Source organism: Enhydra lutris, unplaced genomic scaffold, assembly GCF_002288905.1.
Source record: "Enhydra lutris kenyoni isolate GAN:26980312 unplaced genomic scaffold, ASM228890v2 scaffoldscaffold30, whole genome shotgun sequence".
NCBI lineage: Eukaryota > Metazoa > Chordata > Mammalia > Carnivora > Mustelidae > Enhydra > Enhydra lutris.
In genome coordinates this window covers 20,731,596-20,743,895 of record NW_019154114.1, presented here as the reverse complement: position 1 = coordinate 20,743,895, position 12,300 = coordinate 20,731,596, and the positions used below count along the sequence as shown (strand labels likewise).

Sequence of the window (12,300 nt, the reverse complement as noted above, 5' to 3'; positions counted from 1 at the left end):
CGGACCTCGGGATTACGTGGGCTTCGGCTGGGCGACGCGGTCCGCTGGGCTGTGCTCACCAGCGCCGCCGCTGACTTACCCCGCGGCCGCTCGTCGAGCCGCCGGCCACCCGCCCGCCCGCCCGCCCCTCCCCTCCGCCCGTCCTGCCGCCACCTGCACCCAGTGATATGTGTTTGTTCTCTGTATCTGTCCACCTCTTCCTGCTGCTTTTGTCCGTCTTCTTTCTTAAACTCCACGTGTGGGTGAAACCGGTTTGTTTTTGGCTGACGCAGTCCACTTAGCACACGACCCTCTAGGTCCATCCGTGTCATTGCAAATGGCAAGATTTCGTCCTTTCTGACGGCCGAGCGGCGTGTCACGGTACATACACCACGTCTTTGTCTGTCCCCCTGTCGGTGGCACGGGGGCCGCTCCTGCATCTCGGCCGCTGTAGATAAGGCTGCGGGCACGTGTCCCTTTATTTCCAGCGGGCAGGTGGGATCGTAAGGTGTGTGACGAGCCCCTCGCCGCAGCTGATATCTGTCCCTGCTGGGCAAGGATTCTGCCCCCTCACGCTGCCATTCTCTCTGGCTGAAAGCATGTAGGTCCCGCTCTCCCAGAAGGTCTTGGTGTCGGCGCAGTGCTGTTGGTGACCATCACCCGGTCTCCAGGCAATAACCACTTCTACTTACCGGGCGCTGGGTAGGTGGGCCGTGCTGGTTGTGGTGACTAGGTGGGCTCCTGGCCCCGAGAGTCTCCATGGGGCTGCCGCGTGGAGGCCAGGGTGGTCCTTGGGGACCCGGTCCCGCCCGTCCTGGCCCCTCCTCCCAAGCCCTGTGTGGACTCGTGGCCGTTCTCCTCCCCGCAGGTGGATGGCTTGTTCATCATCGGCTGGATGTACCTGCCCCCCCATGACCCACATGTGGACGACCCGATGCGATTCAAGCCTCTGTTCAGAGTCCACCTGATGGAGAGAAAGTCGGCCACGGTGGAGTGCATGTATGGCCACAGAGGGCCGCACAACGGCCACATCCAGGTGAGCAGGGCCCCCAAGGCCTGGCAGCCGTGTACAGGCGAGGGGCTGGGGCCCTTCTGTCCTTCCCGGTCCCAGGGGCAGGCGGCGTGCGGTGCTGGCTGGTGGTGGTGTTCCCAGCTACAGACCCGTGTCCACACCAAGCAGTGAATGTGGGAGGAGGTGGGGCTCGGTCCACCTGGGGTGCGTTTCCCGTGTGTGTGCTGTGATGCCCCCGCCCCCCAGGATTATGTGTTCAGTTGGGATCGATTGCTGTTTTTGTTGTGATTCCAACCCCTTTGGCCTCCTCTTCGCAAGAGCGTGAGCTCGGACTAAGACGCTCTGCCCTCTGGGAACGTTCTGGCAGGCGGCCACCCCAGGAAGCACAGGTGTTGCCTAACATGACAAAAGCACCAGGCCCCCTTTCCTGCCGTAGGGTGTCCTCCTGGGAAGATGCATGTCACCTTCCCCTGGGAAGGATGTGCATGCTCAGGGTGCCTCTGAGGTCCCTTCTTTGGATGGGCCACGACTCGGTGGCCTCTTGGGCTCCGGCACGCGTGTGGGGGCTTGGGTGTGGGAGAGGCTGACCCTGCCGCCCGTGGCTGACTCGGTTCCCTCTCCTCTGTGGCGAATGCTCAAGATCGTGAAGAAGGATGAGTTCTCCACCAAGTGCAACCAGACGGACCACCACAGGATGTCTGGCGGGAGGCAGGAGGTGAGCCTCTACCCCCCTTCTGTTCACAGGGCACGGGCGTGAGGGCGAACGGTTTCACATCGCCAGTGTGCGCCCAGCGGAGGGCCGTCTCCCTGGCTCAGCCCGGTCCGTGCATCTGACCCTTCGTCAGGGCGTCCTGTGCACGTGTCCACGCGGACAGGCTTTCGTTCCCCGCCGCCCCTTGGATTGATCGAGCCCAGGAGGAATCGTTCCTCTGATTGGCTCTCTTTCGCCCCCTTGGCCAGAGTGCCCGTGCTGCTGGAGGTTCCTTCTTGGGTGTGAGTTGGCGGGGAGCCTCTGTGTCCTCCCCATGGACGGGCTTGGGGCTGACTCCCGGGTCTCGGCGGTGCTGCGGGGAGGCTGGTCTCTGAGCCACACCCGCGAGTTTCTTGGGATTTCCTTTTATCTGCACGGGTGCTGTCTCCTCGCCTTTGAGTTTGCCTTTCGGGAGGATCCAGGTCACACATACGGCCATTCCAGAAAGTTCTTAAGAAAGCTGGACTTTTGGGGCGCCTGGGTGGCTCAGTGGGTTTAGCCTCTGCCTTTGGCTCAGCTCATGATCTCAGGGTCCTGGGATCGAGCCCCGCATTGGGCTCTCTGCTCGGCCTGGAGTGTGCTTCTCCCTCTCTCTGCCTGCTTCTCTGCCTGCTTGTGGTCTCTGTCAGATAAATAAGAAAGCTGGACTTTGGGAAAGCAGGGTCCCTGTTGAGCTGACAGTTAATCGTTGGCTGCGCACTTCTCAGGTTCTGAGTCCGACAGCTTCCCCGTGAGCCTCGGAATTGCAGGGAGGTGTGAGGTAAAGTCATACACACGCAGATGTTAGTTTCCTGGGCCTCCTCGACCGCCCACCAGGGTGGGTGAGCCCCTGGCTTCCTGTGCTCCGGACGGCCTTCGTCTTGGCCCTGGCGGAAACAAGGCCACTTAGCCTGTGGCCCGGGGAGTAGCTCTGACTCTGCCACGGACCAGCTGGGTTGCTCAAACTGTAGAACAGGGAGGGTGTGTGCACCCATCTCCTGGGCCGGTGTGCACACGCAGGTGGTGGTTCCATAGAGCCGGTGCCCGGTGAGCGAGCTCAGATCAATGTTCCTCCTGTCTTGGTGCTCTGGGCCCCTGTGTTTTTCCTTGGGCATGCGTCGCTCAGGAGATAATTTCGTAATGAACATATCTCTGAGGTCTGTGTTCTGAGTAATTGGGTCTGGTATTTGGGTATTGGGTAATTGGTATCTCTAATGACTCTGACCTTTCCAGGGGAAGTAAATAAGATGATGACTCCTCACAAGCCGGGCTCGGTGTGCGCAGCGCGTCTGATACTCAGCACGGGAGCGTCTGGGCTGACTCGCAGCATTAGCTCCCTTCGTTCCTGGCTCTTCCTTATCCGTTTGGTTTTCGGGGCCTTACTCCATCTAAGTGGACGGGTTTGAAGTCTAATGTGTTAAGTTTTTTCTTGTATGATTGTTGTTTTCTGTGTCTTAGAAGACTCTGCCTGTCCCCAGGTTGCAGAGTCTCCTCTTCAGAAGTTGGGTAGCTTCGTGCTGTGTCTGGGTCCACAGTCCATCTGGAATTACTTCCTGTATGTGGTGTGAGGCAGGGATCGTGGTTCCTGTTCTCTGTGTGGATGTCCAGCTCCTGGAGCATCATTTGTGGAAGAGACTTTGATTTCCCACGGGTGGACTGGCTGTATTTGTCGGAAGGCAGCTGACCAGATAGCGGGGCCTGTCTCTGGGCTCTCTGTCTTGATCGTTGGTGGTTCATTGACCCCGGGGTTGGTACTGCTGTCTCAGTTCCTGCAGCTTCATAGTAGGCAGACGTGATCTCGGTGCGGTTCCTCCAGCTTGGTTCTTTTGCGATTGTTTCGGACGTTGTAGATTCTTTTCACTTCCCTAAGAATTTCACAATTGTCAGTTTGTACAGAGACCCTGGTGGGACTGGGGCTGTCATGGCGTTGAGTCCTCGGATGACCTTGGAGAGAACTGTTGGCTTGGTACCGGGTCCTCCGGTCCACGGGCACCTGTATTGTGGGGGTGTCTCCGTTTCCTTCTGCCAGGCCCATGGCTGTCAGAGAAGGGGTCGTGCACATGCCTGCTAACACGTATTCCCGAGTCATAAGTTGTTGGAGGCTGCTGGAAATGGGACTTAAAACCCTCCGTTGTTCAACTTCGTGCTGCTGGGATAGAAACGTGCAGTTGATCGTACGTAATGAGCTTGAGGCTCCGAAGCCGCGTGCTCTGGTTGCTGTGGTGAGGGGTTTCCGTGTGTGGCCAGGGTTTGGGCAGGAACATACTAAAGGAACCTACAGGCTGTAGCTCTCCTGGTTTGTCGTTGTTCAATCACGTTTGCTTCTGTTCGTGGAGCTAACTCAGGACGGTCCTTAGAAACACTGTATGGAGCTAAGAACCGAGCTGTGGATTAGTTACGGATTCGTGACTGAGCTTCGAGGACACAGTGTTTGTACAAGCTCCCTTTTCACAAATCACCTTCCTGAACGTGTAACATAACCGGGAAGGCGCGTCTGCCCCACCCTGCCACCCCCGCCATTCCTGTTTTGTTCTTCGGCAGTGGCAGAAAGCAGCTCTGGCCCGTGTGGCCAGCACGGGGGTCAGCGACAAGAGTCCTGCTGTGCTCCCGCTTTCCTAGAAGCCCCTGAACAGGCTCAGTGTAGACACTGCGTGTCCTGTGAGTGGCCACAGAAGTGAGACTCCCGTGGATGCTACCGAGGAGCTCCGGACACGGGCTGTGGCCGCAGCCTTGCCTGAAAGGATCCCACAGTCCCTGTTGTTGCCTGTTGAAGTCTGGGCCTGTGTGCTCTGGGAAAGCGGGAGCGTAGCCCCTCACCTTCCTTTGGTGGCTGACCTCCCCAGGAAGGAAGTCAGGGACTCAGAGAGCAAAGTGTGGCAGCCCCCTCCTGTCCAGCCTTCGTCTCCGTCCTGTCCGCCCCGCTGGGACTTGGGCATTGCTGTGCCCGCGGCATCACCCCAGCTGTAAGAATGCTGCCTTTGCGCACTCAGTGCCACAGTGAGCAGTCCTCCCTGCTGGTCGTGGCGTTTTCGTAACCTCTGCTCTTTTGGAAGGAATTCCGAACGTGGCTGCGGGAGGAGTGGGGGCGGACGCTGGAGGACATTTTCCACGAGCACATGCAGGAGCTCATCCTCATGAAGTTCATCTATACCAGTCAGTACGAGTGAGTGCGGCCCCCGTGGTCCCGTCCGTGAGCGCAGTCCCTGACCCCTGACCCCTGCCCCCTGCCTCCCCGTCGGTGTCGGTTTTCTGTCGGGTTCTCATCACCTACCAGCCGGTGCTCGGCCAGCCCCGCCCGTGTGCTGGGGCCTTGGGGTGGTTTCCCCACGTCTGCGGGGGGAGCCCTCCTCTTTTAGCTGCTCTCCCTGCCTCGGCCTCTGCCCCACGCCCTGTTCCCGTGACCCATTGAAATAGGCCTTGCGTGGTGACTGTGCCCTTCGCCATCTCCGGGGCTCCTCTCCTGTGCCAGGCTGGCGGAGTGGGAGTGGCAGCCCCTCCCCCTTAGAGAGCGTCGCCCACCCCAGTTCCCTTGCCGTGCTGCTAGCGCGAATGTGTGCCTGCTCAACCTGGTGGGATCCGAGCAGGTGTGAGATGGGCCCTGCAAGCGTTCGGGGGGGCTAGGAATGCGGGTGCCCCTGTTCTGCCCGGCTGTGCTAGGCTACCCTGCCCCTCCCGCCCTCCCTCACACGGCAGCTTGGCGAGTGCGGTCCGTACTTGGGCCTGCCCGCCGAGCCGCTCTCACGCCACCGGTTTCCCCCACAGCAACTGCCTGACCTACCGCCGCATCTACCTCCCGCCCAGCCACCCGGATGACCTCATCAGACCCGGCCTCTTCAAAGGCACTTACGGCAGCCACGGCCTGGAGATCGTCATGCTTAGCTTCCACGGGAAGCGTGCCCGGGGCACGAAGATCACGGTGAGTCCGGGCGCTGCCTGGCGGGTCCCGCTCTGTGAACTCAGTCTGAGCGGCTGCGTGGTATCGAGGCTCGGGCTGTGCCCTGGCTGCTCAGGGTGGGCTCTGGACCCCTGGCGGCCTGCACTGGGGAGTGGGTTGGGAATGCCGATTGGGAGTGCGCCCTGCCCCCCGCCCCACAGACCCACTGAACCAGAATTTGCATTTCACAACACCTCCAGGGCGTTTGGAGCATTTCCAAGGTGGTTTTTTTTTTTTTTTTTTTAAAGATTTTATTTATTTATTTGACAGAGAGAGATCACAAGTAGACAGAGAGGCAGGCAGAGAGAGGGAGGGAAGCAGGCTCCCTGCCAAGCAGAGAGCCCGATGCGGGACTCGATCCCAGGACCCCGAGATCATGACCCAAGCCGAAGGCAGCAGCTTAACCCACTGAGCCACCCAGGTGCCCCCCAAGGTGGTTTTATCTGCAGCTCCCGGTCCTGGCCACGGCCACACGCTGAATCCCTAGGGATGTGAGAAAACCCTGAGGCCGGGTCCTGGAGATTCTGATTCAGTGGGGCGGGGCTCCCTGAGCGTCCCGGTGGCTCTGAGGTGCCACCCCGTTGGAGACCGCCCGCACTGTTACACGGGCTCCTGCTGCCATCCTGGCCCAGCAGCCGACCAACATGGTCGGAGGGCTGTTGAGCAGAGCAGGGGTCTCGGAGCAGCTGGACACCGGGCCTGCTCCAGGGGCCCAGGCCACACCGCGCTCACCTGCAATTTGCGTAGTTGGGGTGTTTCTGGCCAGCGCACTCACGGGTCCCGGGCGCAGTGCCTGTTCTTTGCTCTCACGGAGCTGCGCTCTTGGACTTGGGTTGGCCGGGCCTGGCGCTCTGGGACGGCTCCTTGTGTGCAGAGCCCAGCACTGGGGCCCCGTGGGGCCGCTGGGCCTGCAGGTTCTCCCAGGTTCAGGCTCAGGAGCGTTTGTGTGTCGGGCGGACAGGTCGGGGCCGGCGTTCAGGTCTCCCCTGCCGTCCCTGGGAGGGTCTGTGCCCTTCTCTAAGCCCTGGTGTTCTAGAACGGGAGCTGTTTCACACCAGGAGGTCCCAGGTGCATGAGAGCCACTCCGCCGGGTGTCTGCACCTCCCGAGGTCACTCGGGTGCCTTCAGGCCCTAGTTTCCAAGATGCCTTCGCAGACGAGGTGTGCGCCGTGGGCACGTACTTTGAGGACTCATGAAATGTTCTTACATCAGAAGGGGTGCTGCTAAGTCCGTGGGAGCGCTGGAGTGAGCTCGCAGGGCTGGGGGCGTGATCGTGGCAGGAACCATGCAGAGTGTGTCGCAGCCGTTCCTTGAGCCCCGCTGACGGCTGCGTGCTCGCTCCGCAGGGTGACCCGAACATCCCCGCCGGGCAGCAGACGGTCGAGATCGACCTCAGGCACCGCATCCAGCTGCCTGACGTGGAGAGCCTGCGCAGCTTCAGCGAGCTCTCCCGTCTCGTCCTGGACGTGCGGGAGCGGCTGCGCCAGGAGCAGCAGCAGCAGGAGAGCAGGCTGGAGGACGGCGAGGCCGGAGGACAGCAGAGCCCCCGAGAGGCCCAGCGGGGCCCTGCCCAGCCCGGCGCGGAGCTGCCTGCCGAGAAGGTCGGGGAGGCCGGGGGAGCCGAGGCTGCGGGTGCCCAGCCTGGGCAGGGACAGCCCTTTGTGTTGCCTGTGGGCGTGAGCTCGAGGAACGAGGACTACCCCCGCACCTGCAGGATGTGGTAAGAGAGCCGGGGTGGGGCGCAGCGGGCCTTAGGGGAGTCCTGCCTCCCCACCCGGCATGGAGACGGGCTGTGGGGGCCGGCTCGGCGCTGGCCAGTGTGGGGCTCCCTGCACCCGGGCGGGGAGCCCCTGACCGCTCTGTGTGGGTCCCAGCTTGGGCTCGAGGACAGCGTCCTTCCCTGGGCTGCACAGACTTCAGAGGCTCCCGACCTCTTCCCCCCGGGGAGCCTCCAGGCTTACTAGAACTGCCAGGATGGAGGCCTCCTCCTCCTAGTGCCTTGTGTCGCCTCAGCGGTCAGGTGAAGGGTAGGCAGGCGAGCCTGCAGTGGCCTTGGAAGGAGCCAGTGAGGAGGGGGCCCTTCTGCACCTGTTCCCCAGGGAGCCGGCTTGAGTTCGGCTGGATGTCCTTGTGGGTGAGGCCCCCGCTGAGCACACTCCAGGGTCAGCCGTCTGTGTCTTCGGTGGTTTCTGTCCCGGCTCAGAAAGCGTGCGCAGAGGGCTGGCGGCGCACTCCTGCCCCGGGGCTGGCCTGTTCTTGGCTTGACCGCGGCTCTTATGGTTTTGTCTTGGGCCACTGTTCTCGGCCGCTCAGGCCCCCCTGCCCCAGCCCTCTACGCTTCGGGGCTTCTTAGGTGTCGACGAACCAGAACAAACAAAACCACAGACTCAGGTCCTCCATCGCGCTGGCCACATCTCAGGTGCCAGCAGCCACGTGTGTATTTGGACAGTGCGGGTCTAGAACATTCCATCCCTGCAGAAAGTTCTCCTGCACAGTTGCCCTAGGGGATGTTCTGAGGCGATGACCTGTCTGTCTCCTGGCGTCATAGCTGCCTGGCCTCCGTGTCTGTCCAGTAGGCTGGAAAGGTCTGTTTCCTTGACTTCCGGGCTGACTGCTGGCTCGTGCTGGTGGTGGTCTGACTGGCGCGTCACGTGGGGCGTAGGTGTGGCCAGGGCTCTGACTCCCGAGGGAGGATTTAGGTGTCTGTGTGGGCTTGCTGGGTTCTGAACACCCGGTGCCGGTTCGGGGGTGCCCCTGACACCAGCACGCAGTTCTCCACGACGCCAGCTTGGTGTCTGGCCACTGGATTCAGTCCTGACGCTGCCCCCACAGAGACGGGGTCAGACCCGGCAAGACTGCCTCTGTCCCCTCAGACACCAGTCCGAAGTCCTCAGCCGTGCTCGTGACCAACCAGCTTTATGTCGGGGGTCCCCGCGAGCTGCTCAGGTTCGGTTCATGTGCTGGGGCAGCTCACAGAATTCAGACAAACACTACGTCTGCCATTTCGTTGAAGGAGCTGAGAAAGGACGCTGGTGGACGGCCACAGGCGGAGATGCGTAGGGTCCCGCGTGCAGCAGCCTTCACCCCCGGGGACTGGGTGCATGTAGCTGTCCCCCACCTGGGAGCTCCCCGAGCCCCTTATTTGCGGATGTCACGGAGGCTTCCTCACAGAGGCCTGGCCAGTTGTCAGCTCCGTCTCCAGCCCTTCTCTCGTCTGGAGAAAGGCAGGGCTGCTCAAGGTTCCAGGCTTCCGTTCCTGGCTGGTCCCTTCCTAGTCAGATCCCTCCTAGTGTTCCTATCCCTTAGGACTCTTGTGTTCGGGAGCTGGTGCCAGGCCCTAGGGCAGAGATCAGCACACGTACTCTAACGTTACCTCCCACGGGGGAGATCCATGTCATTTTCCCTCATGTTACACAATTACCACAAAAGTGGCTGAATTCGGGTTTTCCTAGAGGAGGTCTACAAGTGGTGTTTCAGTATGATTTCGACTGTTGTGAGCTTCTCAGTGGTCATAAAAGAGAAGGGCTCTGCTGTCCTTATGAGACTGGACAGCTCGCGGTGTCTCGTGGCCGGCCGAGAGCCCCGTGGGCTCCGTTGGGTGCTGTCAGGCCCGCCCTGCAGTGAAGGCATGGGGTGTGCTGCACACTGGTCTCGGGACCTGGGAGGGGTGTGCTGTGGCCCCTTGCCTGCTGGATCTGTGTGTCTGTAAGGCCTTGCTGCAGTGCGGATGGGGGACATGGCTGTCCCCAGTACGAACCTCAGCGGGCCTCACTCTGCCTCCCTGTGGGTTCTGGTGCCACTTTCCCCACCCGAGAGTCCCGTGAACCACACGCCCTCATGCACAGGCCTGTTCTCCCTCTCCTGCCCAGGGGAGCCTGGGCGTGGTGGGTGGAGTTTGGGGTGCTGGCCGCCATTCTGTGTGCTGGGAGATCGGGCCGGCTCCTGGCTCCTCATTATCTCTATGAGCCCCAGTTTCTGGGCAAGAAAGACATAAATGCATCTCATCTCAGTCCCACATTGCTCTTGAAACTTGAACCTTGGCCCTTACGGGTACTTGAAAGTTCTGCCGTCTGAGCTCATGATTGCGTGCTGGTAGATCGGTATTGACTGTATTGGAGTCGTTGATGTGCTGACGCAGCTGTCCTGGGAATTCAGGCTTCAGTACCGGGGCCGGCTTTACGAAGCTGGACTTCGGAGCAGAAGTACACGGCGGGGCTGCCCGAGACCCCCTTTCTTGGGCTGGGTGAGCTGGTGGGAGAGCGGCGGGCAGGGGTGAGCCTGACCGCGGGCCCACGACTCCGCGCACTGGCGCTTCGAGATGCTTGCTGGTCCAGACGATGGGCTGTCTGGGGCTCCGTGACGTGCTGCTTCCTGCTGGCGGGGCGGAGGGCCGGCCTGTGGTGTGGGGCGCTGCAGCAGGGGCTGATGAGGCAGCACAGGGCCCAGCGCCCTCCTTTCAGGCACTCACTCTCCTCCCGGCGCTTTCCCTCTTGTCTTGGCACAGCTTCTACGGCACAGGCCTCATCGCCGGCCATGGCTTCACCAGCCCCGAGCGCACCCCTGGGGTCTTCATCCTGTTCGACGAGGACCGTTTTGGGTTCATCTGGCTGGAGCTGAAATCCTTCAGCCTGTACAGCAGGGTGCAGGCCACCTTCCGGAATGCAGAGGCGCCGTCCCCACAGGCCTTCGAGGAGATGCTGAAGAACATCCAGTCCCTGACCTCCTGACGGGCCGCCTCCCTGTGGGCGGCCCCCACGGCCCTGGGCCCTGCGCCTGGGAGAGGAAGCAGCACGCACTTTGGAGAGTTGGCCTCTGACCAGAGCACCCACCTCGTAGGAGTCTCGGCCCAGCCCCCCCGGACTCTTTGTACAGAGTGTGTGACGTTTGCGTGTGTCCTGTCGGGAGCTCGTGGGAAGGTTGACTGAGCATGTCTTACGGAAAGAAACAACCAGAAGAGGACTGATGGAGAGGGCCGGCTGCAGAGATTTTGAACAACTCAAGTGGAGAAAGTGGGCTTGCCCTCGGCCTGCGGACTTCAGGGACAGCCCGAGCGACCCTGGGGGCTGCACAGAGGCATCGTGTGTGGGTGTGCCAGCTGGAGGCAAGGGACAGGGGCTGCAGGCTGGCAGGGGCCTGGGGTGAGGGCAGTCTGGGTGGGGGGCAGTGTGTGCATAAAGGGAGCTCCGGGAGGGTCTGGAATGCTGGGCCAGGACCCTGGACTGAATTCCCATTTCTCTACTAACCTGCTTGGATTTTAGACAAACGCGGTTCAGCTCTGACGTGTCTGGGCAGCAGCGCAGGGGGCCCGTGATGCGGGCCGTAGGCAGTGGCGGCTTGCTCGCCCTGGTCTCTGCGGCTTTAGAGTCAGGACCTTCGCTGCAGCCAGTCCCGCGCAGGCGTTTATTCGCACACCCCCACCCACCTCCTGCCCACACGCTGGCGTCAGAACCCCGAGCTCAGCCACTTGTCCCAGGACCTGCCCCGGACTCGGCAGGGCCACGTCCGAAACAGCTCCGCGTTCCCCATGTGCAGGGCGCACCCGGTGCTGCTGTTCCCAGGCCTGAGCAGCAGAGCCCATGCGCAGAGGACCTTGGCCCCCCTCTGCAGGACGCAGGGCAGCTTTCTAGACGTCACGCCCATGGACGGAATGCACTGTGGACACCAGGGCCTCATGGGATCCTCCAGGGCGGGGACCCCGATGACGGACGCTCCTGCGGGTGCTGTACCTGTGTGTCCTGCTGACACCTGCTTTTGGGGCCACCGTAAGGTCTCTGCTGATCTTAGTGTCTCCTGAGAACAGAGCCCGGAATGCACGCAGACCCCCAAGAATTCGTAGCAGCTCCGCCTCTGGCCTGCAGAGAGCTGTCCCCACGCTCACCTTCCATGGGGGCGGCTTCACGGGCATGGCAGACCGCCTGTCTCCCTCTGTGATGCTCGTCCTTGCTGGGCAGACTGCGCCGGGCCCCCACACTGGGGGCGAGGGACCCCAGGGAAGGGGGCAGCTTTGTGGTGCCTTCCTGTAGAGACCAACGTGAGATGTCCCATGAAACCTGTTTTCCTGACGAATTTCTCCCTGACTGGCCTTTTTTAAAAATAAAAAGTCCCTATTGCTCTAGCTTCAGTACCTTTGGCAATTCTGGACTCCCTTTGCTTCCCGGAATCGTAGAGTGGGGGAGCTCTGGGGCATGTCCCTAAACGACAGACTTGTGAGGAGGTTCTTCCCGGCCTCCCGACTCGGGAGGGAGGTGAGCCTCTGGCCGGCTGTCGGAGACACGATGGCTCACGTCCCACATCCGTCCAGCAGGTCCTGAGGCGGGGTCCCAGTTTTCGTGTATTCCGCAGGACTGAGCCTCCAGGCGCTGTCACCCTCCCACCCTGGTGGCTGTCGCTGTGTGTCCTGTGGCAGGCATGGCTGCTCCGGCATGGTGTCGCCGAGGCGTGAAGCCTCAGGGAGAACAGAGTGAAGGCCAGTGGGGCGTGTGGTGACAGCACTCCACGTTGCGCCCCAGCCCGAGGCCGCCTCTTGTGTGTACGGCCCACTCAGACTGAAGATGAGCCTTTTTGATGAAAAACTAATCTTGAACCCAGACGGTAGAACCTGCCTCTGGAGTGTGGGCCTCTCCTTGGGTTCCGCTAGCAGCGGCT

At 61.5% G+C, this 12,300-nt stretch overlaps 1 protein-coding gene across 3 annotated transcripts in view; it reads left to right on the top strand.

Annotated features, from left to right (window-relative positions):
* Window positions 1–10,590, top strand: part of LOC111152919 (F-box protein 31) — a 36,591-nt gene extending 26,001 nt beyond the window's left edge. For all 3 annotated transcript variants that reach the window (XM_022511660.1, XM_022511659.1, XM_022511658.1), the window contains 6 exons: window positions 848–1,015; window positions 1,632–1,706; window positions 4,775–4,884; window positions 5,484–5,637; window positions 7,002–7,375; window positions 10,160–10,590. In XM_022511660.1, the coding sequence (XP_022367368.1) occupies window positions 848–1,015; window positions 1,632–1,706; window positions 4,775–4,884; window positions 5,484–5,637; window positions 7,002–7,375; window positions 10,160–10,382 (1,104 nt within the window). In that variant the 3' untranslated portion in view covers window positions 10,383–10,590. The remainder of the gene's footprint in view (window positions 1–847; window positions 1,016–1,631; window positions 1,707–4,774; window positions 4,885–5,483; window positions 5,638–7,001; window positions 7,376–10,159) is intronic.
* The last annotated feature ends 1,710 nt before the right edge of the window (window positions 10,591–12,300 follow it).